The sequence below is a fragment of the Lithobates pipiens genome, unplaced genomic scaffold (genome assembly GCF_037356315.1).
Source record: "Lithobates pipiens isolate NorthernLeopardFrog02 unplaced genomic scaffold, aLitPip1_a1.2 Scaffold_35, whole genome shotgun sequence".
NCBI classification, from domain to species: Eukaryota; Metazoa; Chordata; class Amphibia; order Anura; family Ranidae; genus Lithobates; species Lithobates pipiens.
In genome coordinates this window covers 12,076,358-12,100,616 of record NW_027507811.1, presented here as the reverse complement: position 1 = coordinate 12,100,616, position 24,259 = coordinate 12,076,358, and the positions used below count along the sequence as shown (strand labels likewise).

At 46.7% G+C, this 24,259-nt stretch overlaps 1 protein-coding gene across 1 annotated transcript; it reads right to left on the bottom strand.

Moving 5' to 3' along the window:
• Positions 1-9,440: 9,440 nt before the first annotated feature.
• LOC143955701 (uncharacterized) lies at positions 9,441-18,749 on the bottom strand. The gene is made up of 8 exons (XM_077465813.1): positions 18,696-18,749; positions 16,117-16,205; positions 15,125-15,259; positions 14,913-15,036; positions 14,699-14,796; positions 14,415-14,618; positions 14,123-14,258; positions 9,441-13,808 (listed from the first exon to the last, which is right to left on the bottom strand). Exons 2-8 carry the CDS (start codon positions 16,198-16,200, stop codon positions 12,835-12,837), a joined length of 1,755 nt encoding a protein of 584 aa, XP_077321939.1. The 5' UTR covers positions 16,201-16,205; positions 18,696-18,749; the 3' UTR covers positions 9,441-12,834.
• Between the last annotated feature and the right edge of the window lie 5,510 nt (positions 18,750-24,259).

Below are 24,259 nucleotides of genomic sequence, written 5' to 3'. Positions count from 1 at the left end.
TCCTGTGTGCTGCCATGGGATGCGTCAGGAAAGGAAAATTACGGAAAGGTGAGTATACAATTTTCCGTTTTCCTGACGCATCATGGCAGCACACACAGTGGGAAATAACTCGCTACATGGGAGGGTGCTTTTTAGAAGCTTTTTTATTTACTCAAGTACAAGATATAGATGAGTTTGATTGAATAATTGATCTCCCGAACTCAACCGTGGTTAATTGAGCCGGATCTATTCTATAGTGAGACATGAATGTGGTTTTTGATGACCAAGTTGCTGCCTTGCAAATAGTCTCTGGTGATACTCTGCTGTATGCTGCCCATGAGGTCGCCATCGCTCTCGTCGAATGCGCTTTCAGGTTTTCCGGTATTGGAAGGTGTTGAACTAGATATGCTTTCTTGATGACTTTAATCAACCATGAGGATATTGTTCTTGAAGAAGCCGCTTGACCTCTTTTGGCGCCATGCGGAATGACTAGGAGGTTTTCTGACTTCCTGAATGGAGCGGTAGCCTCCAGGTAGGCGCATATTGCAGACTTCACGTCCAGAGGGTGTGGATTTCCATCTGTGTTGAGAAATACGGGAAGATTGATCTCCGGATTAAAGTGGAAGCTAGATGCTACCTTTGGCACAAACCGTTCCGAAGGTCTGAGTACGACCCTGTCTGAGAAAAAAACTAGGTGTGGTTCTTTGATTAGTAGAGCTTGCAGCTCGGAGACCCTTTTGGCCGATGTGATTGCAACTAGAAACGATAGTTTTAGTGTCAAGTCCCATAGGGATATTGATCCCCTCGTCGAGAAAGGTTCTTTGGTTAAAGCTTCCAGGACGATCGATAGGTCCCAGGTCGGAAAAATTGGTTTTCTAGGAGGCCTTATTTTTAGGCATGCTTTCTGAAACTGAATGATGAGGGGGTTTAAAGCCCACTTGATTCCTGTCATTGCGGATATGGCAGAGACATGAACTTTTAAAGTGCTTGACCTTAAGCCTTTCTCTAGGCCTAGTTGTAGGAATTCTAACACCTGAGAGACTGAAGGAGAAAGGGGATTCCAGGACTGTAGTTGGGCTATTGCAGAAAATCTTTTCCAAATCTTATTATATATGTTGTTTGTCGATTTCTTCCTTGCTTGTTGTAAGGTGGATATTACTCTTAATGAACAACCCTGATCTAGTAACCTTTCCCTTTCAGTTTCCAAGCCGTCAGGAGTAGTCGTTCTGGTGACGGGTGTAGAAATTTCCCTTGTGAGAGCAAGTCTGGGAACAGTGGAAGTGGGAGAGGCTCTTCTGTGTTCAATTGCAGGATGGTCGGAAACCACGGTCTTCTGGGCCAGAAGGGCAACACTGCTATTACCGTGGAAGACGAAGTCCTCAGTCTGGCCAGAAACCTGGCTATCAAGGGCACCGGAGGGAATATGTAACCTAGGCGAAATTCCCAAGGATGGTGGAGACAGTCGATCCCTGTTGCTGCTGGATAGGCGGTCCTTGCTAAGAAGCGAGTACATTTGCGATTCGCTGGAGTCGCTGCCAGATCTATATCGGGAACACCCCATTTGTGTGTCAGCAGAGTAAAGGCCTTGTGACTGAGAGACCACTCGTTGTTTGAAATAAATATTCGACTTAGATCGTCCGTGAGTTGGTTGTGAATTGCGGGTACGTATACTGACTTCAGATCCGTCAGGTAGACTTGGGCCCACTCGATTATAGGTCGTACCTCCCGCATTAGGACTTTGCTTCTTGTGCCCCCTTGCCTGTGGACATAATTCACAGCCACTGTGTTGTCCATACACAGGAGGACATTCTTCCCTGAAAGGAGGGGACTGAAAGTTAGAAGTGCTTGCCATGCAGCCCTGAGTTCCAGAACATTCGAGACTATCCCCTGTGGACAGAAGGGCCAGCGGCCCTGTGCTCCCCGATCTAGATGATACGCACCCCAGCCAAGGTAACTGGCATCTGACGTTACTATTTCTGGGAGTGGATGAACAATAGGACGACGGCGAGTTAGATTGTTGGTTTGAGTCCACCAACGTACTGACTCCTTGACTGCTCTGGTGATTGTTATTTGTTGTGACATGGACACCCCGTTCCATTGTTTTAGGAACGAATTCTGGAATACCCTGGAGTTCCATTGAGACCACTGAACCATTAGAAAGGTTGATGACATTGAGCCCAGAATACTTAAGCATTTTCTTGCAGATAGGTGTTCTACTGATAGTAGCTTTCTCACTTTGCGGATAAGAGGACGAATTTTCTCCTGGGGAAGCCCTACTGTGTTGGATCTGGTGTCCAATTCGGCTCCTAGGAAGACCATCTTCTGCACTGGGACCAGGCTGCTCTTCCTCCAATTCACTATCCACCCGAATTGCTGGAGTGTGGAAATCAGAATTGAACGATGTCGTAGAAGTATTTCTCGACTGTCTGCTAGAAGAAGAATATCGTCGAGATAGTGTAGGACTCTTAGACCTCTTTCTCTCAATAGTGCTATAACCGGAAGTAACACCTTTGTGAAGGTCCTGGGTGCCGTTGATATCCCAAATGGGAGGCTTTTGAATTGAAAGTGTTGCCTGCCTATCGCAAAGCGTAGGTACTTTTGAAAGGTTTGATGCACTGGAATGTGTAGATAGGCGTCGGATAAATCGACCGAGAGCATCCAATCCTTCTCCCCTATTGCTAGTAATATTGATTGGAGACTCTCCATCCTGAATGATTCGACTAGAATCATTTGGTTTAACTTCTTTAAGTCCAACACGGGCCTCAAGTCGCCTGTTTTCTTTGACACCAAGAAAAGGGGAGAGTAAAACCCCTCTCCTCTCTGCTCCTGTGGAACTTCTATAATTGCTTGCTTCTGGAGCAACTCCATAACGTATCTGACTAACAGCTTTCGCTTCAGGCGCGAAAAGGGTAGTTTGGTAGGTTTGTAGTGGTTTTTTGGCGGTTTTCGCTTGAATTTCCACCTGTGGCCTTGCTGAATGGTGGATATCGCCCAGGGTTCTTTTATTTTGTCTATCCAAGTTTGGGCAAATAGCCTCAGCCTCGCACCAACTATTGCGGGCTGGGCATGCGTGGCATCAAAAAGATTTCTGTTGGTCTCCCGGCACGGTTGTCTTCGATTTCTGGACTCTCACAAAAGAGGGTTGTGTGCTTCGCCAATTCCGTTTGAATTCTTTTCCAGGTCTATAAGACCTTACATCCCGGTACCTTTCCGGAAGGTGACGTCTGAAGGGCGGATTTTTTTGTTGCCTGGATCTTCTGTCCGACGGTATTAGACCCGATTTTCCCCCCGTGACCTTTGATATTGCGGAATCTAATTTTGAGCCAAAAAGGTTAGTGCCATCATAAGGGATCTTACACCAGCTGGTTTTGGAAGTCGCATCAGCAACCCAAGGTTTTAGCCAGAGAGCCCTTCTGGAAGTTACTGAGGCCAGCATTGCTCTTGCTGATGACCGAATAACGTCCACCGCCGCCTCCGCTACGAAATCACCCGCAAGGCTGAGTTCCTGCAGTGCTGAAATGATTTTGTCTTGGTCCGCTGCTTCTGCGATTAATTTTTCAACTCCAGATGTCCAGGAGGTGATGGCTCTACCGACCGCTGCTAGAGCGATTGCAGGCCTACAGCCCCCCCCCGCTGCTGAGTAGGCTTTCTTAAGGTCGAGATCGATTTTGCGATCCATCACATCTTTAAATGTTACGGCGTCCTCTATTGGTAGGGTTACATGGCGCGCTAATCGCATCAGTGAAGAGTCTACCACAGGAGCGGAGATAAGAGGGTTCACTGCTGGCTCTTTTAGGGGATAGAGCTTCGCCAATCTGTTGTTTAAGCCGGATTTCTTCTCTGGTTTTTGCCATTCATCTCTTATGAGCTCTTCTAGCTCTTCGATAAAGGGGAAGACCTCAGGGTCTTTTTTTAGGTTAGGGAAGTATTTCCTTAACTTAGGCGGGACATCTCTCTCTTCTTCCCAACCGGTCGCTTCCTTAACCGATTTCGCAAAAGGGTTTATTAATGCAAAGTCGAAAACTGTAGGGGTCAGGGGATCCTCATCCTCTGGGGAGTCATCTGGATCCTGAGGAGAATGAGAGGTTGAGGCTGAGTTAGATGACCTGATTGGATCATAAGCTGTCACCTGAAGGATTGTTTCCTTAAGTGAGTCTCTTATAATATTAGAGGCTTCTCTAGCGTCAGCTTCCTTGTCCCGAGTTGCTTCCTCCAGACAGACTTGGCAAACAAGCTTACTAGGTAATGCTTGCGCTCCACAGACCCAACAGGTATTAACCGCAGGACGGGTATGGTGTTCCTCTCGATGAGAGGATGGCGGTTCTCTGTGATGACGGGAAGACCTTGATCGACTTCGCCGAGAGTGAGAGTGTCTTGAGGGGGAACGTTCCTTTCTTTTAGAATGGGATGACCCCGAAGACCTGCCAGAGCTACCAAAATGAAAGGGTATTAGTGGCAGAGCTCTCTTTTTTTCTCCTCTTCGCTACTTACCAATCCATACGCCCCCTTACCTTACTGTTCTAGGATGGTCTACTAAGGCAGCGGTCTCCATGAGGAAGAATAGAGTACACCTGTGACCAGAGGTTTTCAGTATAAGAGCCAATGCAGAGTATGGGCAGAAGGTGCAGCAAATAAATGAATGGCAAAGTGCATAAAGATGAAAGGAAGAGGCTTACCAGAGTTCAGGAGGACTTGTCTTGCAAGGCAGCAGGCTGTGTGCAGAGATCAGGATGGTAGATGGCGTGGAAGGCACAAGCAGCACTTGCAAACGAAAATGTCATTTTTTAAATAGCCCGCCGTCGCTGGAGGAGTGACGTCACCGCCGCGCATGCGCACTGGCCGTCTGCGCCGCCCTGCGCCATCTTGGATGCTGGCAAATGCAGAGGGCAAGGGGAAAACGTCACTTCCTGAGCGCCGAACGTCCGGACGGAACCGCCATGATGGAAGGGTCACAGCGCCGTGGAACTACAGGGCTCAGCGTGCCCAAAGGGGAGAAAAAGAAGAAAAAATACCAAAAAAAAGAAAAAGGACAACTGTGTGTGCTGAGGACTGAAAACAGAAGGTAGGCAGAGACAAGGGGACATGCTGGGAGCACGACAGATAGGAAGGGGGAGACCGCTGCAAACATTACAACCTCTTTAAGGTTTTTTTCTTTTTAAAAGCCCGCTGCTTTATAATTTTTTTGCCCCTGAGACCACCAGAGTGGGGCTCCCTGCGTTATGGCTCCTTTAGAGACCGTACGGACAGGGACTTCCAAGTAGGAGAGGCTGAACCTGGCTGGGGTGGTGCGGTAAGGGGTTCCATGCTAACCGAACACGAAACGTAATGTCCCATACAGGTGAGGAAAAAAAGGAGAATGCAACGGTGTACTCCTCTTCAAATCTTATAGCTAACCAGTCCTATCAGGTTGTGGAGGCGGAGTCACAACCCCCACTGTGTGTGCTGCCATGATGCGTCAGGAAATGTTTTTTTATATATTTTTGGGGGATATTTATTATAACAAAAAGTAAAAAAATAATGCGTTTTTTTCAAAATTGTCCCTGTATTTTTGTTTATAGCGCAAAAAATAAAAACCGCAGGGGTGATCAAATACCACCAAAAGAAAGCTCTATTTATGGGAAAAAAAGGACATCAATTTTGTTTGGGAGCCACGACGCACGACCGCGCAATTGTCAGTTAAAACGACGCAGTGCCGAATCGCAAAAAGTGGTCTGGTCTTTGACCAGCAAAATGGTCCGGTCTGCAAGTGGTTAATGTCTAAACCGCTGGCAACAAAAGTCAGTACACCCCTAAGTGAAAATGTCCAAATTGGGCCCAAAGTGTCAATATTTTGTGTGGTCACCATTATTTTCCAGCACTGCCTTAACCCTCTTGGGCATGGAGGTCACCAGAGCTTCACAGGTCACCACTGGAGTCCTCTTCCACTCCTCCATGATGACATCACAGAGCTGGTGGATGTTAGAGACCTTGCGCTCCTCCACCTTCCGTTTTAGGATGCCCCACAGATGTTTAAAAGGGTTTAGATCTGGGGACATGCTTGGCCAGTCCATCACCTTTACCCTCAGCTTCTTTAGCAAGGCAGTGGTCATCTTGGAGGTGTGTTTGGGGTCGTTATCATGTTGGAATACTGCCCTGCGGCCCAGTCTCCGAAGGGAGGGGATCATGCTCTGCTTCAGTATGTCACAGTACATGTTGGCATTCATGGTTCCCTCAATGATCTGTAGCTCCCCAGTGCCGGCAGCCCCAGATCATGACACTCCCACCACCATGCTTGACTGTAGGCAAGACACACTTGTCTTTTGTCCTCCTCACCTGGTTGCCCCCACACACGCTTGTCACCATCTGACACCAAATAAGTTTATCTTGGTCTCATCAGACCACAGGACATGGTTCCGGTGATCCATGTCCTTAGTCTGCTTGTCTTCAGCAGTGGACTTTCTTGTGCATCATCTTTAGAAGAGGCTTCCTTCTGGGACGACAGCCATGCAAACCAATTTGATGCATAGTGCAGCGTATGGTCTGAGCACTGACAGGCCGACCCTCCCCCACCCCTCCAACCTCTGCAGCAATGCTGGCAGCACACATACATCTATTTCCCAAAGCAACCTCTGGATATGACGCTGAGCACGTGCACTCAACGTCTGGTCGACCATGGTGAGGCCTGGTTTTAGGGGAACCTGTCCTGTTAAACCGATGTATGGTGTTGTCCACTGTGCTGCAGCTCCGTTTCAGGGTCTTGGAAATCTCCTTATAGCCTAGGCCATGTTTATGTAGAGCAACAATTTTTTTTTTTCAGATCCTCAGAGAGTTCTTTGCCATGAGGTGCCATGTTGAACTTCCAGTGACCAGTATGAGAGAGTGAGAGCGATAACACCAAATTTAACACACCTGCTCCCCATTCACACCTGAGACCTTGTAACACTAACGAGTCACATGACACCGGGGAGGGAAAATGGCTAATTGGGCCCAATTTGGACATTTTCACTTAGGGATGTACTGACTTTTGTTGCCGGCGGTTTAGACATTAATGGCTGTGTGTTGAGATATTTTGAGGGGACAGAAAATTTACACTGTTATACAAGCTGTACACTCACTACTTTACATTGTAGCAAAGTGTCATTTCTTCAGTGTTGTCACATGAAAAGATAAAAGATGTGAGGGGTGTACTCACTTTTGTGAGATACTGTATAGGCAAAACCTATTTTTTTTATTGTTGGATAGAGTAAGGGAGGAGTATAACCCCTGTCAGATTTTATTCCGCTATCTGTGACCCTTTGCAGAGATTTTCCTTCACTTCCTGTCCCATAGCCAAACAGGAAGTGAGAGGAAATCCAATTAAGGGAATTTCTTGGGGACCCCCAGGTCACCATAACTGGTGTCCCCATTGGAAGATTTTCCATCTATGACTTTTCTGGGGACAACCCAAAATTTGGGATTTTGTTTTACTTTCAATGATAATCTCCCTGACAGATGTTCTAATCCCTCTCCACTCTATCCAAAAAAAAAAAAAAAAAGTTTTGCCTCTAGTTATACTTAAGGGCGCATGGGTGCCATCTCCCCCTGTCCATCGCCGCTTCCCCAATCCATGCGTCTGGCCCCTTTCAGGCACCGGCGCATGGATTCCAGTGCGGAGGGGCTGTTTTGAAGCACCGATTCAAGCCAGAGGCTCTGATAGGCTTCAATATAGGGTGGGCTCGGGTCGCAGAGTGTGCTCCGAGCCCACCCAGGTGTGTTACAACAGCGAATCAATATTCCCTGTTGTAACACTGATTCTCCACACAGCCAATCAGGAAGCGGGTTTTTACACTCGTCACCTGATTGGCTGAAAGGACAGGCGATCCTATTGGATGCCTAGGAGGAGGGAGGAGCTGCACGGTGGAAGCCACAACGCGATGCAGAGAGGACACAGGAGCCGCTGCCCGTAGGAGCCTGCCCACCTGCAATCAATGGGGTAAGTGGTGGGGTGGTTGTTTGGGGGGCAGAGCCAAGTACTGCTGTCTGTATTAATGGACGCAGCAGCGGGACTCATGAGTGAGCATGCAGGGTGCCCCCAGGGAAAATGGGGGCACCTGATGAAGAGGAGGGACCTGGAGGGCTGTCGGGGGACCCCAGAAGAGGAGGATTGAGGCTGCTCTGTGCAAAACCTTTGCACAGAGTAGGTAAGTATAACATATTTGTTATGCTTATTAAAAAAAAGAACCAGGACCAACTCCTTTAATGCATTCTCTACATTAGGGTAAAAAAAAAAAAACCTTCTGTGTCCAGGAGCTCAGACCTGCCAAATGCAACAGTATTTTCTTGCTCATGTCGAGGGTTTTCGCAAAATGATCTCTACCCAGCCAAAGCGTGGAGATGTGTTGAAGAGCATTTTTTTTAAGACCCTTAATGGCAACTATCTTAAATACAACTATATTTTCATCTTTTAGGAGAACGACATTATGGTTTATTAAACACCAAATCTGATAAAGATTTTATGCAGATTTATTTTTAAAGATCTAATGTGTCTTAGTAGCTTTCTTGGACATTTTAAATCATGAGTGTTTGTTGTCTAATTCATTTTATTCTCTTATCCATTATTATAACCACTTAGTTTTTTAAGGTAACTCCATTACAGAAAGAGTTGTATGGACTGGAGATGAGAATCTGAGATGATATTTAGTCAAAAACCAAAGATGTGTATTTCTCACCAGACTGTTTACGACAGGACCATTTATGGCAGGGCATCATTTAGGATTCTTGGTCAGTGGAAGGTTTTGACATCTCAGCATTTCTTCTTAGCTTGTCTGCTTTTTATCAAACATGCCTCAAAGTGGGCTGTGCTTTGTCAGATGTGTCACCTTCCATGACTTCCTAGCATAGACATGAGATTTAGGTCTGACTGCTGGAACAATCCTGCATTGCTATGGTTTCTTCCCTTGTGCTTTATAAGTGTAGAACCCTCTAGTGTGTGTGCTAGAAGTTCGTTTAGGCAAAATATAGTTTAACTCAGGGCTAAGCCTGAGCTATGGAATCTAGGTCAGGGTTCATTGAAGCGGAGGGCTGGGTGACTTATTCTTACAGCTCTCTGGTGCCTCATGCCTGGTCTAGAAGATGTCAGGGCTAGGCTCAGCCCTTCCTTCTCTGAGCTTCCTGCTCAGCTGTCGGCTAATTGCCAGCTCTTTTCTCGCCACAGTTACTTTGCTGCTGATGATATCCTGCTCATCAGTCCTGCCTACTTAAGCTGTCCAGCCCAGAGGATCTCTGCCTTCGCCTTGGTCAACATCACAGAGATGCTCTCCTGCATTCCTGTTAAAAGACTTGCATGGCTGACATCCCTTCTGGCTCCAGATCCTGTTTGCTGTTTTACTACGTATCTCCGGCTCCCTGATGTTTGGTTTGTCTGACTATCCATTCCGGTTCCTGAACTCTGGCTATAGTTTGACTACGTTTTTTTTTTTTTCGATTCACTTTTATTATTAAACAAGTGTGATTTAACTGTACTTCTGCCTCAGTCTGATTTCATGGTTTCTGACAGAAGGTTGGAGAATCTTCTAGAACTAGAGGGTGAGGGTTAGGAGGAGCTGCCTAGAATATTTATGGAGCCTTGGCCAATTCTCAGCAGTAGGCTGGCAGGGACTGAGAACTCCATAAATAGACATGGGCCATGCCAGCAGGGTACGTTGGGTGGAAGATGGAGATACAGTGTTGAGGAAGCTGTTGGTGCCCCCTAGTCTGGGAGGGGGGCTGTGCTGCCTCAGGCTGGGGCTCGGGTGTGGAAGTATCCTGCCAAAACACACGAGGAGGTCTTCCTGGAGGCACTGGAGCAAGAGAGGACAGAGTGAGCAGTGCAACATTGTTGGGAACTAACAAAGGGGAGGAGGGTAGACTGCCACATGTAGCCAGTCTCCCTTGAAGACAGCAGTGGGCTTAAGTCTTCTATCCTTCCCCAAGGGGCAAAATATAATTTAGCTCAGGGCTAAGCCTGAGCTATGGAATCTAGGTCAGGGTTCATTGAAACTTAGGGCTGGATTTCTTGTCCTGACAGCTCTCTGGTGCCTCCCCCCTGGTCTAGAAGGTTGGAGAATCTTCTAGAACTAGAGGGTTGGGAGGAGCTGCCTAGAATATTTATGGAGCCTTGGCCAATCCTCAGCAGTGGGCTGGCAGGGGAATGAGAACTCCATAAATAGACATGGGCCATCCTTCCCTGAGAGATATCCTGAGAGTCAGCCGGATGGGCTGGTGAAGTCAGTCGGGTGGACTGGTGTTGAGGGACAGCCAGGCTGGCTGGTGAAAAAGGCAGCTGCAGCCGGGTTGGTTGGAAGTGCCTGAACAGTGGTGCAGGGATCAGTGGCCACAGAGGAGAGGTCGCAAGTTGTTTCATTCCACGTGCACTACACTTAAAGGGGGCTACAAGTTCCTGCCTGTAATGGGCTATTGCTGATCTGGCAAGGAGTCTGTTAGATCATTCAAGAGTGATTCATCTGAAGCTAACAAGGGGGAAAAGTGAAGAGGAGACTGCATATAGATGTATATAAGAAGTTGTCCCTGAAGTCAGGTGGACATCCCATAACCCTTCCATCCCTATCCAAGTTATGAACCCTCTAATAAATAATGAAAAACAAAGCCGCAGACTCTTCTCTGACTTGTAAAGATTCGGTGTGCTTGGCTGTGCGGGAGTTGGGAGGGGGGTCCATGTTCACCTGCAGCTCCTACGTTGGGGTGTGCTACCTACGGGTCTATGAACTTAGAACATCGGAGGGTGAGAGTTGGGTCCTTCAACAACTCCAGGGCGGAAACCAAAAACATACTGTAGAAGAAAAACCAATTCCAAAAATGAATTTAACCATTTGCTTACCGGGTAATTAAACCCCCTTCGTGTCCCGACCGATTTTTCAGCTTTCATCGCTGTCACACTTTGAATGACAATTACGCGGTCATACAACACTGTACACAGAGGACATTTTTATCATTTTTTTTTTCACACAGATAAAGCTTTCTTTTGGTGGTATTTAATTGTTGCTGGGTTTTTTATTTTTTGATAAATAAAAGAAAAAAGGACTGAAAATTTTGAAAAAAACAACAAAACCGTTTTACAGTTTGTTATAAAATGTTGAAATTTTTTCTCCTTCACTGATGTGCGTGCGCTGATGTTCCATGATGATCACTGATGGTCCATGATGGTCACCAATGAGCACTGGTGAGGCTGCACTGATGGTCCATGATGGTCACTGACGAGCACTGATGTTCCATGATGGTCACTGACGAGCACCGATGAGGCTGCACTGATAGTCAATGATGGTCACTGACGAGCACTGATGAGGCTGCACTGATAGTCCATGAGGCTGCACTGATGGTCCATGGTGAGCACTGATGGTCCATGATGGCCACTGACGTGCACTGATGGTCACTGATGAGCACTGATGGTCCATGATGGTCACTGATCAGGCTGCACTGATGGTCCATGATGGTGACTGAAGAACACTGATGAGGCTTCACTGATGGTCCATGATGGTCACTGATGAGCACTGATGGTCCATGATGGTCCATGATGGTCACTGACGAGCACTGCTGGTCCATGATGGTCAATGACGAGCACTGATGAGGCTGCACTGATGGTCCATGATGGTCACTGACGAGCCCTGATGGTCCATGATGGTCACTGATGAGCACTGATGGTCCATGATGGTCACTGATGAGGCTGTATTGATGGTCCATGATGGTCACTGACGAGCCCTGATTTTCCATGATGGTCACTGACGAGCACTGATGGTCCATGATGGTCACTGATGAGCACTGATGAGGCTGAACTGATGGTCCATGATGGTCACTGATGGTTACTGACGAGCACTGATGGTCCATGATGGTCACTGATGGTTACTGACGAGCACTGATGGTCCATGATGGTCACTGATGGGTACTGATAAGGCTGCACTAATGATCCATGATGGTCACTGACGAGCACTGATGGTCCATGATGGTCACTAACAAGCACTGATGAGGCTGCACTTATGGTCACTGACGAGCACTGATGAGGCTTGACTGATGGTCACTGACTAGCACTGATGGTCCATGATGGTCACTGACAAGCACTGATGAGGCTGCACTGATAGGTGGCACTGATAAGCTGCACTGATAGGTGGCACTGATGATCACTGATGGGTGACACTGATGATCACTGATGGGTGACACTGATGATCACTGATGGGTGACACTGATTATGAGACACTGGTGGGCATTGATGGGTGGCACTGTTTGGTACTGATAGGTGGCACAATGGGCACTGGCAGCTGAAACGGATGGGCACAGAAAATGCAGCCGCAGCTTTCTGTGTGAGGAACCGGTGTCCCCCTGACAGAAGCCGGTGATCGGCTTTTTTTTAGCGTGAGGGGAAAAAAGATACCGATTATCGAACTTCTGTTTACATCATGTGATCAGCCGTCATTGGCTGACAGCTGATCACATGATAAGGGGCCAGGATCGACTCCATACTCAGATCTGTGAACAGCCGAGTCACTCATAGACTCAGTGACCACACAGAGCGGTGCGTGCGACCCGCAGGGGAACTCTGATGTAAAGGGGAACTCTGTGGACTCTGATGTAAAGGGGAACTCTGTGGACTCTGATGTAAAGAGGGAACTCTTGTGATTAACTTCATATGATTAGAAATGTTATTTAATCGCAAAGTATATCTATAGTTTATACTATTAAAAAAATTGCTGTGCTCTGCTAAAGTGTTCGGGTTTGACTTGAAGAAAAGGCGGCAGCCCTACTTACGAGAGGGACTGAAACATGCGCCCTCGGCCACGCGTGTTCCCTGTCTGACATCCATGATGCACGGCAAAATATTTCTTTCCACAGAAGACACGCAAGATCCTGCTATGTCTTGAGGGTCGCGTGGGTCCTCTGATGCCTGGAAACCAGGGATTTCCTCACAAAACATTTCCCGCACTCAGGGCAGGAGTACGGCTTCTCCCCCGTGTGGGACCTCTGATGCATAGCGAGATTGGATTTGCATACAAAACGTTTCCCGCACTCAGGGCAGGCATACGGCTTCTCCCCCGTGTGGGACCTCTGGTGCGTCACTAGTGCCGATTTATTATTAAAGCTTCGGTCACACTCGGGGCAAGAATAAAGCTTCTCCCCCGTGTGCAACCTCTGATGGGCAGAAAGGTTGGACTTCTGAGAAAAACATTTCCCGCACTCGGGACACGGATAGGACTTCTCCCCCGTGTGGGACCTCTGATGTGTGTCCAGTTCTGATTGATGAAGGAAAGCTTTCCCGCACTCTGGGCAGGAATTGATCTTCTGGCCCGTATGTGACCTCTGATGGACGGTAAGATGGTATTTACGTGGGAAAGTTTCCCCGCACTCGGGACAACAATAGGGCTTTCCACCGGCGTGAGATTTCTGATGGGTGACCAGCGATGATTTAAAGGGAAAATATTTCCCGCACTCAGGACAGGTATGAAGCTTCTTACCCATGTGCAGTCTCTGATGGACAGTAAGATGATATTTATATAGGAAAGATTCCCCACACTCTGAGCAGGAATGGAGCTCCTCCCCCGTGTGAGATCTCCGATGTACAGAAAGACTTAATTCAGAGCTAAAACGTTCCCCACATTCCGGACAGGAAAATATCTTCTCCCCCTGAATTCCGGTACCATCCCCCACAGTACGAGGTTGCTCGGAGTCGGAGGGATTCCATGGTCTATCCACACTGTGAAGTCCACCATCCATAATGGAGATCATTGTCTTTTCTCCTCCACAATCTCCTGTGATGTCCTCATCTTCCATTCTACAACCTGGAGATAAAGTGAGACGATCCTTTGAGGGTTTCTCCATGGTGTGTCCTGGAAAAATATAAAAACATCATCAATAGATATGAGAGGGTTAGTTCACTTCCATCAAAATCCCATCTGGATCAGGTAGATATGAGTGAGGAGATGTTCTCTGTGGAGGTCCCAACCAGCTGGGACTTTTCCCCCCTCTTCAGTCAAATGTTCTTTGGTCCTCCTCCGAGATCACTTCTACATTTACACAGCCTTGTCAGAAGAGCAGGAACCAATGGGGCTGGGAGGTCCATGCTCTTTACACAACCACAAGTGTAGGCCAATCAGTGAGCAGTAACAGAGCAGAGATAAGAAAAGAATATATGATGGGTCACCTGTGCTGATCTCTGTAGGAGTGTCCTCCTCTATGAATGTCCTCGTCATTCCAGCCTCCTCCGTATATTGCTGATCATCCCTCACATACGTCTCTTCTACTTCACCCTCAACTTTCATGGTCATCAGATCTTCACCCTAAACCAACAGAATGGCAGAAAAATAACATCTGTAACATAGAAGTATTTATGATGTGAGATCACATAGAAAATATCATCTTGTAGAGTCCACACATCATCTCCACATGTCAGAGTGTTCAATCACTTTATGTTCCCGACCCTCAACTCCACCTACCTGATGATGGTGAGGGATGGTGTGACCTTCCTGTGTGGAATCCCGGGAATACAGAGGACGGGGACATCTCTCAGTTGGCTCCTTCATAACATCGTTATCGTTAAGATCTGTGTGTTCTTCGGAAAACTCCATCACCCCATACTCATCATCCTCTTCTTTAAATTCTTCTTTGATAATGATATTAAAATCCCCAAGATTTCCTTTCTAAATATATAATAAAACATTTATTATAGCAAACACACTTGTGTATAAAGTATAACTACCAATAATTGTTCCTCATCTACCTGATGATGGTGGGGGATGGTGTGACCTTCCTGTGTGGAATCCCGGGAATACAGAGGACGGGGACATCTCTCTGGTGGGTTCCCATTAGTGGATCCATCTGTAGGAAACACACACACTGACTGAATACATTGTTTCTATGTGTTTATCAGATGATGGCGGATCTAGGTGGAGCCTCCGTACTGCTCTCTCCTTTACAATAAAGTCTCCTCTTACCCGGTGATGTGAGGGGCGGCTGATTGTCCATCATGACGTCCTTGTAGAGATCCTTGTGTCCTTCTAAATACTCCCACTCCTCCATGGAGAAATAGACAGTGACATCCTGACACCTTATAGGAACCTGACACACACAATGATACAGTCACCATCCAGACACATCCCTTGTCTGTTACTGGATAATGTCCCAGAATTCCCAGAATCCTCCTCACCTCTCCTGTCAGCAGCTCCATCATCTTCTTGGTGACTTCTAGAATCTTCTCCATGTTGTGTCTCTCAGGTTTTAGGGAGTCACATGGAGGCACTGTGATGGTCATATGATCACCTGACCTCACAAGAGGAAATCTCTGTATTGGGGAACCAAAAAGAATATCATGTTAGAATCCCAGAATCCTCCTCACCTCTCCGGTCAGGTCGGTGTTTTATTAATAGAGATAAGAGTGATGTCATGTGACCTCCCAGAATCCTCCTCACCTCTCCGGTCAGGTCGGTGTTTTATTAATAGAGATAAGAGTGATGTCATGTGACCTCCCAGAATCCTCCTCACCTCTCCGGTCAGGTCTGTGTTTTATTAATAGAGATAAGAGTGATGTCATGTGACCTCCCAGAATCCTCCTCACCTCTCCGGTCAGGTCTGTGTTTTATTAATAGAGATAAGAGTGATGTCATGTGACCTCCCAGAATCCTTCTCACCTCTCCGGTCAGATCTGTGTTTTATTAATAGAGATAAGAGTGATGTCATGTGACCTCCCAGAATCCTCCTCACCTCTCCGGTCAGGTCTGTGTTTTATTAATAGAGATGAGAGTGATGTCATGTGACCTCCCAGAATCCTCCTCACCTCTCCGGTCAGGTCTGTGTTTTATTAATAGAGATAAGAGTGATGTCATGTGACCTCCCAGAATCCTCCTCACCTCTCCGGTCAGGTCTGTGTTTTATTAATAGAGATAAGAGTGATGTCATGTGACCTCCCATAATCCTCCTCACCTCTCCGGTCAGGTCTGTGTTTTATTAATAGAGATAAGAGTGATGTCATGTGACCTCCCAGAATCCTCCTCACCTCTCCGGTCAGGTCTGTGTTTTATTAATAGAGATGAGAGTGATGTCATGTGACCTCCCAGAATCCTCCTCACCTCTCCGGTCAGGTCTGTGTTTTATTAATAGAGATAAGAGTGATGTCATGTGACCTCCCAGAATCCTCCTCACCTCTCCGGTCAGCAGGTAGATGATCTCCAGGGTGAGGTTTAGTATCCTCTCAGTCACGTGACTCCGGTCCTCCTCCATCATCATGTGATCTATAGATGGATAGCAGAGAATTATCTGGACTGTGCTGGTTGCACAATATTAGGATGAAGACATAAAGGGGTTAATAGGAGGGAAGATGTTATGCTCAGTTACTCCCAGTTCTGTCCTATTGCCCCGAGTTAGAGACACATTTAGTCTACTTTGTTCTGTGTTTGCTCTTTTTCTTGGGCCCAGGAACCCGTGATCGCTTTGGTCTTATTATTGGATGTAAAGTCTATTGTGTTTCTGAACTGTCTATTTTAACGATGTTGTTTTCCTCAGCATTGCTGTGAGGTCATTGTTGGGTCAGTGTGATGTCATAAGAAGCATTGCCTCTGAATAGAACCCTTTTGTGCAGAATGGGCTAAACTATGCGTGACAAACGCTCCACAGAAGCTTGTGTGCCTTTTTGGTCTTTGAGCTTGGCACATTTTTAACCGTGAGTCTGTTTGCCGTGTTTGGGGCGCCATTACCAATGAATGCCCCCGGGAGCGCGGCACGACAAACAATTTAGATGTGAATGAAGCCTAAATGCCAATTCCTTCCCCTGTTTGCTTCTGTTCGTAAACAAAACTGGCTGGGGGAACATGACAATCATGGTTGGTCAATGACAACAGCTAGAATCACCAGCCAGTTGGTTGACATTCATCAGCAGTTTGAGGAGCTATCATTTGTGTTCACAAAGTGAGCATCAAGCATGGGGGAAATAAATGTGGGGGATCCCCTCTAAATTCTTACTAGACCCTTATAATAAAGGAAACTCCTTCCAGAAAATAGAGAGGAACACCCACATTCTTCTTTGTTCGGGTTCATCTTTAGGATAAGGGTCTGGTATGGATATTGAGGTGACCCTACATGGTGTTGTTGTTTCTTCTGCAGGACATACGGCCTTCTATGTTTTAGGAGGAGTGCCATGTAAAAAAAAAAAATTGGAGCCCCCCAAAATCCATACTAGACCCTTATAATAAAGGAAACTCCCTCCAGAAAATAGAGGGGAACCCCCACATTTTTCTTTCATCAGGTCAACCTTTAGGATAATGGTCTGGTATAGATATTGGGGTGACCCTACATGGTTTTCTTGTTTCTTCTGCAGGACATACGGCCTTCTATGTTTTAGGAGGGGTGCTATGTAAAAAAAAAATTGGAGCCCCCCAAAATCCATACTAGACCCTTATAATAAAGGAAACTCCTTCCAGAATATAGAGGGGAACCCCCACATTTTTCTTTCATCAGGTCCACCTTTAGGATAAGGGTCTGGTATGGATATTGAGGTGACCCTACATGGTTTTCTTGTTTCTTCTGCAGGACATACGGCCCTCTATGTTTTAGGAGGGGTGCTATGTAAAAAAAAAAATTGGAGCCCCCCAAAATCCATACTAGACCCTTATAATAAAATAAACTCCTTCCAGAATATAGAGGGGAACCCCAACATTTTTCTTTCATCGGGTCCACCATTAGGATAAGGGTCTGATATGGATATTGAGGTGACCCTACATGGTTTTCTTGTTTCTTCTGCAGGACATACGGTCTTCTATGTTTTAGGAGGGGTGCTATGTAAAAAAAAAAATTGGAGCCCCCCAAAATCCATACTAGATCCTTATAATAAAGGAAACTCCATCCAGAAAACAGAGGGGAACCCCCACATTTTTCTTTCATCGGGTCCACCATTAGGATAAGGGTCTGATATGGATATTGAGGTGACCCTACATGGTTTTCTTGTTTCTTCTGCAGGACATATGGCCTTCTATGTTTTAGGAGGGGTGCCATGTAAAAAAATAAATAAATTGGAGCCCCCCCAAAATCCATACTAGACCCTTATAATAAAGGAAACACCTTCCAGAATATAGAGAGGAACCCCTCATATTTTTCTTTCATCAGGTTCACCTTTACGATAAGGGTCTGGTATGGATATTGGGGTGACCCTACATCATTTTCTTGTTTCTTCTGCAGGACATATGGCCTTCTGTTTTAGGAGGGGTGCCATGAAAAATAAAAAAATTGGAGCCCCCCCAATCCATACTAGACCCTTATGCTTGTTAAGTTGTTGGAGGCCAGGTTCCTCATCTGCACATTCCTAGCCAAGATATGCAAGGATCCACGAAAGAGGAACCTGAAAGTTCCTTTATAGAATAAGGTGGCCTCCAACTATCCACTCTTCCCGACATAAATGAAGCAGTACATAGCATTCCTAGTTACTTATTAAAGGAAAACGAAAATAAATACACGCGCTGCAACAAAGTTCTTTATTTAAAAAAAAAAAAAAAAAGGAAAAACTAAAATTCTCGTTATTCAAATCCATCATCAATCATGTCATCCAGCAATGTAGATCCATCATCGGTCACGATGAATGGTGCCCTGACCCTGAAGAGGTTAATATATGGATACTATATATAGATATATATATATCTATATATATACTCTGTGTGTAGTCGTATTTGCTGGTGATAGGAGATGATGCAATGGAGGTTGCTTAGTATAAGTAGAAAATAATATCTTATTACCTCCTCTACTGCCAGTTCCCGTGATGTCTCCTCTCGACTCACCTCTCACCTGGAACTTCCTATTTATACCTGACATCACTTCCTGTCTGTACCTGACATCACTTCCTGCCTGTACCTGACATGTCTTCCAGTGTGAGCAGTGGTGAGATCACCACCTTGTGGAGATCAGAGGAACTGCAGCCCCCCCCCCCCCCCCCCCCGAGAAACATCTTGTAGTGTGAACACGGCCTTGTGCTGTGTGTGTATGTACTGTATATACTTATTGATGGGGTCATCTCCACTCCCACCAAGGGGGATAGAAATAGATTACTGCCCAGTGTATGTGACGGGTCTAATGATAGCAAGAATTTAGTGTACAAAGCTACCAGTACCATGGTTGCCAACTGTCCTGAATTTCCCGGGAAATTCGTTTTGTCCCGGGAAATTAAAATTTCCTGTTTTTCGCCGCCGACCGCTAGAGGTCCGCGGCTGGCAGAGACAATGTCTCCTCCGGCCGCTAATTTTAAAGAAGACCAGAAGCTGGTCTTCAATGGAGCTCAGATGCTGCGGCGCCGCTGCCAGTGTCTGCGAAGTGCAGTGTGGGCGGCGCCACAGTTCAAAGTCAGGGCGGCAACGACGGCTTGGAGGACAGGAGATCATATGTCCGTGCAGTATGTGGGGGCCAGTCCGTGCAGTATGTGGGGGCCAGTCTGTGCAGTATGTGGGTGCCAGTCTGTGGATGTGGGGGCCAGTCTGTGGATGTGGGGGCCAGTCTGTGCAGTATGTGGGGGCCAGTCTGTTTATGTGGGGGCCAGTCCGTGCAGTATGTGGGGGCCAGTCCGTGCAGTATGTGGGGGCCAGTCTGTGCAGTATGTGGGGGCCAGTCTGTGGATGTGGGGGCCAGTCTGTGCAGTATGTGGGGGCCAGTCTGGAGATGTGGGGGCCAGTCTGTGCAGTATGTGGGGGCCAGTCTGTGGAGGTGGGGGCCAGTCTGTGCAGTATGTGGGGGCCAGCCTGGAGATGTGAGGGCCAGCCTGGGGATGTGGGGGCCAGTCTGGGGATGTGGGGGCCAGTCTGTGGATGTCGGAGCCAGTCTGTGGATGTCGGGGCCAGTCTGTGCATTATGTGGGGGCCAGTCTGGAGATGTGGGGGCCGGTCTGTGGATGTGGGGGGGGGCAGTCTGGATGTCAGAGGGGCACCAGATGTAAGGAGGGGCTCCGCTGATGGACCTAAATGTGAGGAAGGTACCTCTGATGGGGCACCTGATGTAAGGAGGGACTCTGGTGGGGTCACCTGATGGCATCGGGTGGCAGGCAACGTGGCTATTGACGCGCTCATGGCTCCCACTGATTCTGCATTATGGTGAGTGGAATGATTTCATTTCATATTACAATGTAATAATAGAAATAATGCGCTTCAATCATCCTGACACCATAACAATCATGGCGCCGGGATGATTGAAGCGCCAACACCAGGTATTTGGAGTATCTTTATCTCCTGATTGTCAAACTCTGGAAAACACATATTACTATTGTGGTGTAGGATGGGGGGGGGGGGGGGGCTGCTGTCTCTCCTTTCCCTCTCTGTCTCCCTCTCCCCCCCGCATTCATCTCAGACTCATTATGCAGCATTTTCAGCTTTTTATATGCCGCACCTATAACCGCATGTCCCGCCCCCTAATTATAATACAACTCCGCCTACTGCCAAAAAAGTGTCCCGATTTTTTTTTTTACAATGTTGACAACTATGCAGTACACAATGCCTCAATTGATTAATTGGCCCTAGTATATACAGGGCCGTCTTTTATATTGATTGGACCCTGGGCAAACATTTTCTTGGCAGTGCTGGTGGTGGGGATGGGATCAGTGACAGTGCTGGTGGTGGGGATGGGATCAGTGACAGTGCTTGGTGGTGGGGATGGGATCATTGACAGGGCTTGGTGGTGGGGATGGGATCAGTGACAGTGCTTGGTGGTGGGGATGGGATCAGTGACAGGGCTTGGTGGTGGGGATGGGATCAGTGACAGTGCTTGGTGGTGGGGATGGGATCAGTGACAGTGCTTGGTGGTGGGGATGGGATCAGTGACAGTGCTTGGTGGTGGGGATGGGATCAGTGACAGGGCTTGGCGGTGGGGATGGGATCAGTGACAGGGCTTGGTGGTGGGGATGGGATCAGTGACAGTGCTTGATGGTGGGGATGGGATCAGTGACAGTGCTTGGTGGTGGGGATGGGATCAGTGTCAGTGCTTGGTGGTGGGGATGGGATCAGTGACAGTGCTGGTGGTGGGGATGGGATCAGTGACAGTGCTTGGTGGTGGGGATGGGATCAGTGACAGTGCTGGTGGTGGGGATGGGATCAGTGACAGTGCTTGGTGGTGGGGATGGGATCAGTGACAGTGCTGGTGGTGGGGATGGGATTAGTGACAGTGCTTGGTGGTGGGGATGGGATCAGTGACAGTGCTGGGTGGGGATGGGATCAGTGACAGTGCTTGGTGGTGGGTATGGGATCAGTGACAGTGCTGGTGGTGGAGATGGGATCAGTGACAGTGCTTGGTGGAGAATATGGGATCAGTGACAGTGCTTGGTGGAGGGGATGGGATCAGTGACAGTGCTTGGTGGTGATGGGACAGGGCTTGTACATTGCTGTACAATGTGCAGTATACAGTCAGGTCCATAAATATTGGGACATCGACACAATTGTAATCTTTTTGGCTCTATACACCACCACAATGTATTTGAAATAAATCGAACAAGATGTGCTTTAACTACAGACTTTCAGCTTTAATTTGAGGGTATTTACATCCAAATCAGGTGAACGGTGTAGGAATTACAGCAGTTTGTATATGTGCCTCCCACTTTTTAAGGAACCAAAAGTAATGGGACAGATTAACAATCATCCATCAAACTTTCACTTTTTAATACTTGGTGGCAAATCCTTTACAGTCAACTCCAGCCTGAAGTCTAGAACTCATAGACATCACCAGATGCTGGGCTTCATCCCTGGTGATGCTCTGCCAGGCCTCTACTGCAACTGTCTTCAGTTCCTGCTTGTTCTTGGGGCATTTTCCCTTCAGTTTTGTCTTCAGCAAGTGAAATGCATGCTCAATCGGATTCAGGTCAGGTGATTGACTTGGCCATTGCGTAACATTCCACTTCTTTCCTTTAAAAAACTCTTTGATTGCTTTCGCAGTATGCTTCGGGTCATTGTCCATCTGCACTGTGAAGCGCCGTCCAATGAGTTCTGAAACATTTTGCTGAGTATGAGCAGATAATATTTACCCGAAACACAGAATTCATCCTACTGCTTTTGTCAGCAGTCACATCATCAATAAATACTAGAGAACCAGTTCCATTGGCAGCCATACATGCCCACGCCATGACACTACCACCACCATGCTTCACTGATGAGGTGGTATGCTTTGGATCATGAGCAGTTCCTTTCCTTCTCCATACTCTTCTCTTCCCATCACTCTGGTACAAGTTGATGTTGGTCTCATCTGTCCATAGGATGTTGTTCCAGATCTGTGAAGGCTTTTTTTTAGATGTTGTTTCGCAAACTCTAATCTGGCCTTCCTGTTTTTGAGGCTCACCAATGGTTTACATCTTGTGGTGAACCCTCTGTATTCACTCTGGTGAAGTCTTCTCTTGATGGTTGACTTTGACACACATACACCTACCTCCTGGAGAGTGTTCTGGATCTGGCCAACTGTTGTGAAGGGTGTTTTCCGTGGTCTTCCGGGTCTTTTGGTGTTGCTGGGCTCACCAATGCTTTCTTTCTTTTTAAGGATGTTCCAAACAGTTGATTCGGCCACGCCTAATGTTTTTGCTATCTCTCTGATGGGTTTGGCTTGCTTCACTGATATTGATAGCTCTTTGGATCTCCAATTGAGAGTTGACGGCCAACAGATTCCAAATGCAAATAGCACACTTGAAATGAACGCTGGACCTTTTATCTGCTCCTTGTAAATGGGATCATGAGGGAATAACACACACCTGGCCATGGAACAGCGGAGCAGCCAATTGTCCCATTGCTTTTGGTCCCTTAAAAAATGGGAGGCACGTATATAAACGGTTGTAATTCCTACACCGTTCACCTGATCTGGATGTAAACGGAGGGACTTGGGGAAGGGGGGAGGAGTCCGCTGACGTCATGGACATCAACGTCACCGGACTCCTCCCCACTTCCCCAAGTCCCTCCGTTTACATCCAAATCAGGTGAACGGTGTAGGAATTACAACCGTTTGTATATGTGCTTCCCATTTTTTTTTCTCCGGCGGAACTCCCTGAAGAACCGGAAGCCAGTGGAGAGGTAAGTACCGATCAAAATAATTTTGATCGTTCAAAAAAATGAATAGAGTAATTAATCTTTAATTTCCACAGCCCTAGTGTGAACTAAAAACACACAAACAATATGAGTGGTAACAATAAATGAACAGTCCATAAATTGCACATAAATGTAGATTCTTGTGATATGACATCTCTTGAACACAGTGCACCTACACCACATAAAATGCGTGCTTACCAGAGGGCAAGCTCTTAAGATCCTGCAGGCTAAATACCCAGCCAGGGCCTTTGTCCAAAGAGATGCTGATTATCCACAGATAATGGTTGGGAAGGAACTTGCGAAAAAAGGGGAAGAAACTGCGCTACGGAATACAAATGGTATTGAACGGAAGCTGCAATTCAAAATGTACACCAAGAATACACCAAACAGAAATAGAAAAAAGAAAGAACTGCGCTAACCACAAATACCCAAATGTGAGTAGGGTATGTATATGTGCCAGACCCACGATATGGGTCTTAGTGTCTTAATATCTCCAAGACCACCTCCAAAGTATAATGAAAACCATATACAAATAAGTGCAATTTAAATGCAAAAAACAAAACATAAATACGTGTCAAGAGTGTGAGTTCCCCAAACACAGTATGAGTAAATCAAACTCAGTGCATGTACCTCTAAAAATAAAAATTAAAAAATAGAATAGAATATGAAAAAAATTTTGCAATCTTTTTACATAAGTGAAATACCAAGAAAAAAATTATATTTAGAGACACCCTATATAATGTCCATATAGTTGTATGTCAAAAAAAGATAATAATAAAATGTCCATATAGTAAACAAACACCAGTGAAATAAAGCTTCAAGTGGAGTGCAGCAGTGAAGGACAAACTTCAAACAGCTGAGTTATGAGTACACAAAAAGAAGAAGAAGAAATCTTCTCCAAAGATGTATTGTGCTTTTCCCAACACTGAATGAGTGAATTGGCTTCTTACCAGATCCAAGCGACCCCCCGTTACAGAGGGTCACCACAGGCGACAATAGTCAAAGGGTGTCCGGATAGCGATTCCTCCTCAAGCGATCCTGGATCTTTCACGCGGTAGGGTTATGGCTGTTATTCCACATGTCACTCCCAACTCAACGTGGTATCACATAGGGAAAAACATAGGCTCCAGATAGTGTAAAACCAAAAGACTTTAATTTGCAAAAACGAACGTGTACACTTACATAAAAGACTTTAAAAGCAGGTTCAAAACAGAAGCGTGCACCGGCCGGATGCACGCCAACGCAAAGACCGACCCGTCCTT

Bases quoted from the DNA above. Each gene is read 5' to 3' on its own strand.
- LOC143955701 (XM_077465813.1), bottom strand. From the start codon at position 16,200: ATGATGATGGAGGAGGACCGGAGTCACGTGACTGAGAGGATACTAAAC. The intron at 15,037-15,124 runs GTGAGGAGGATT...TGTGTGTGTCAG, and splicing joins TGGAGCTGCTGACAGGAGAG to GTTCCTATAAGGTGTCAGGA. The intron at 13,809-14,122 runs GTGACCCATCAT...ATATTTTTCCAG, and splicing joins TCCTACAGAGATCAGCACAG to GACACACCATGGAGAAACCC.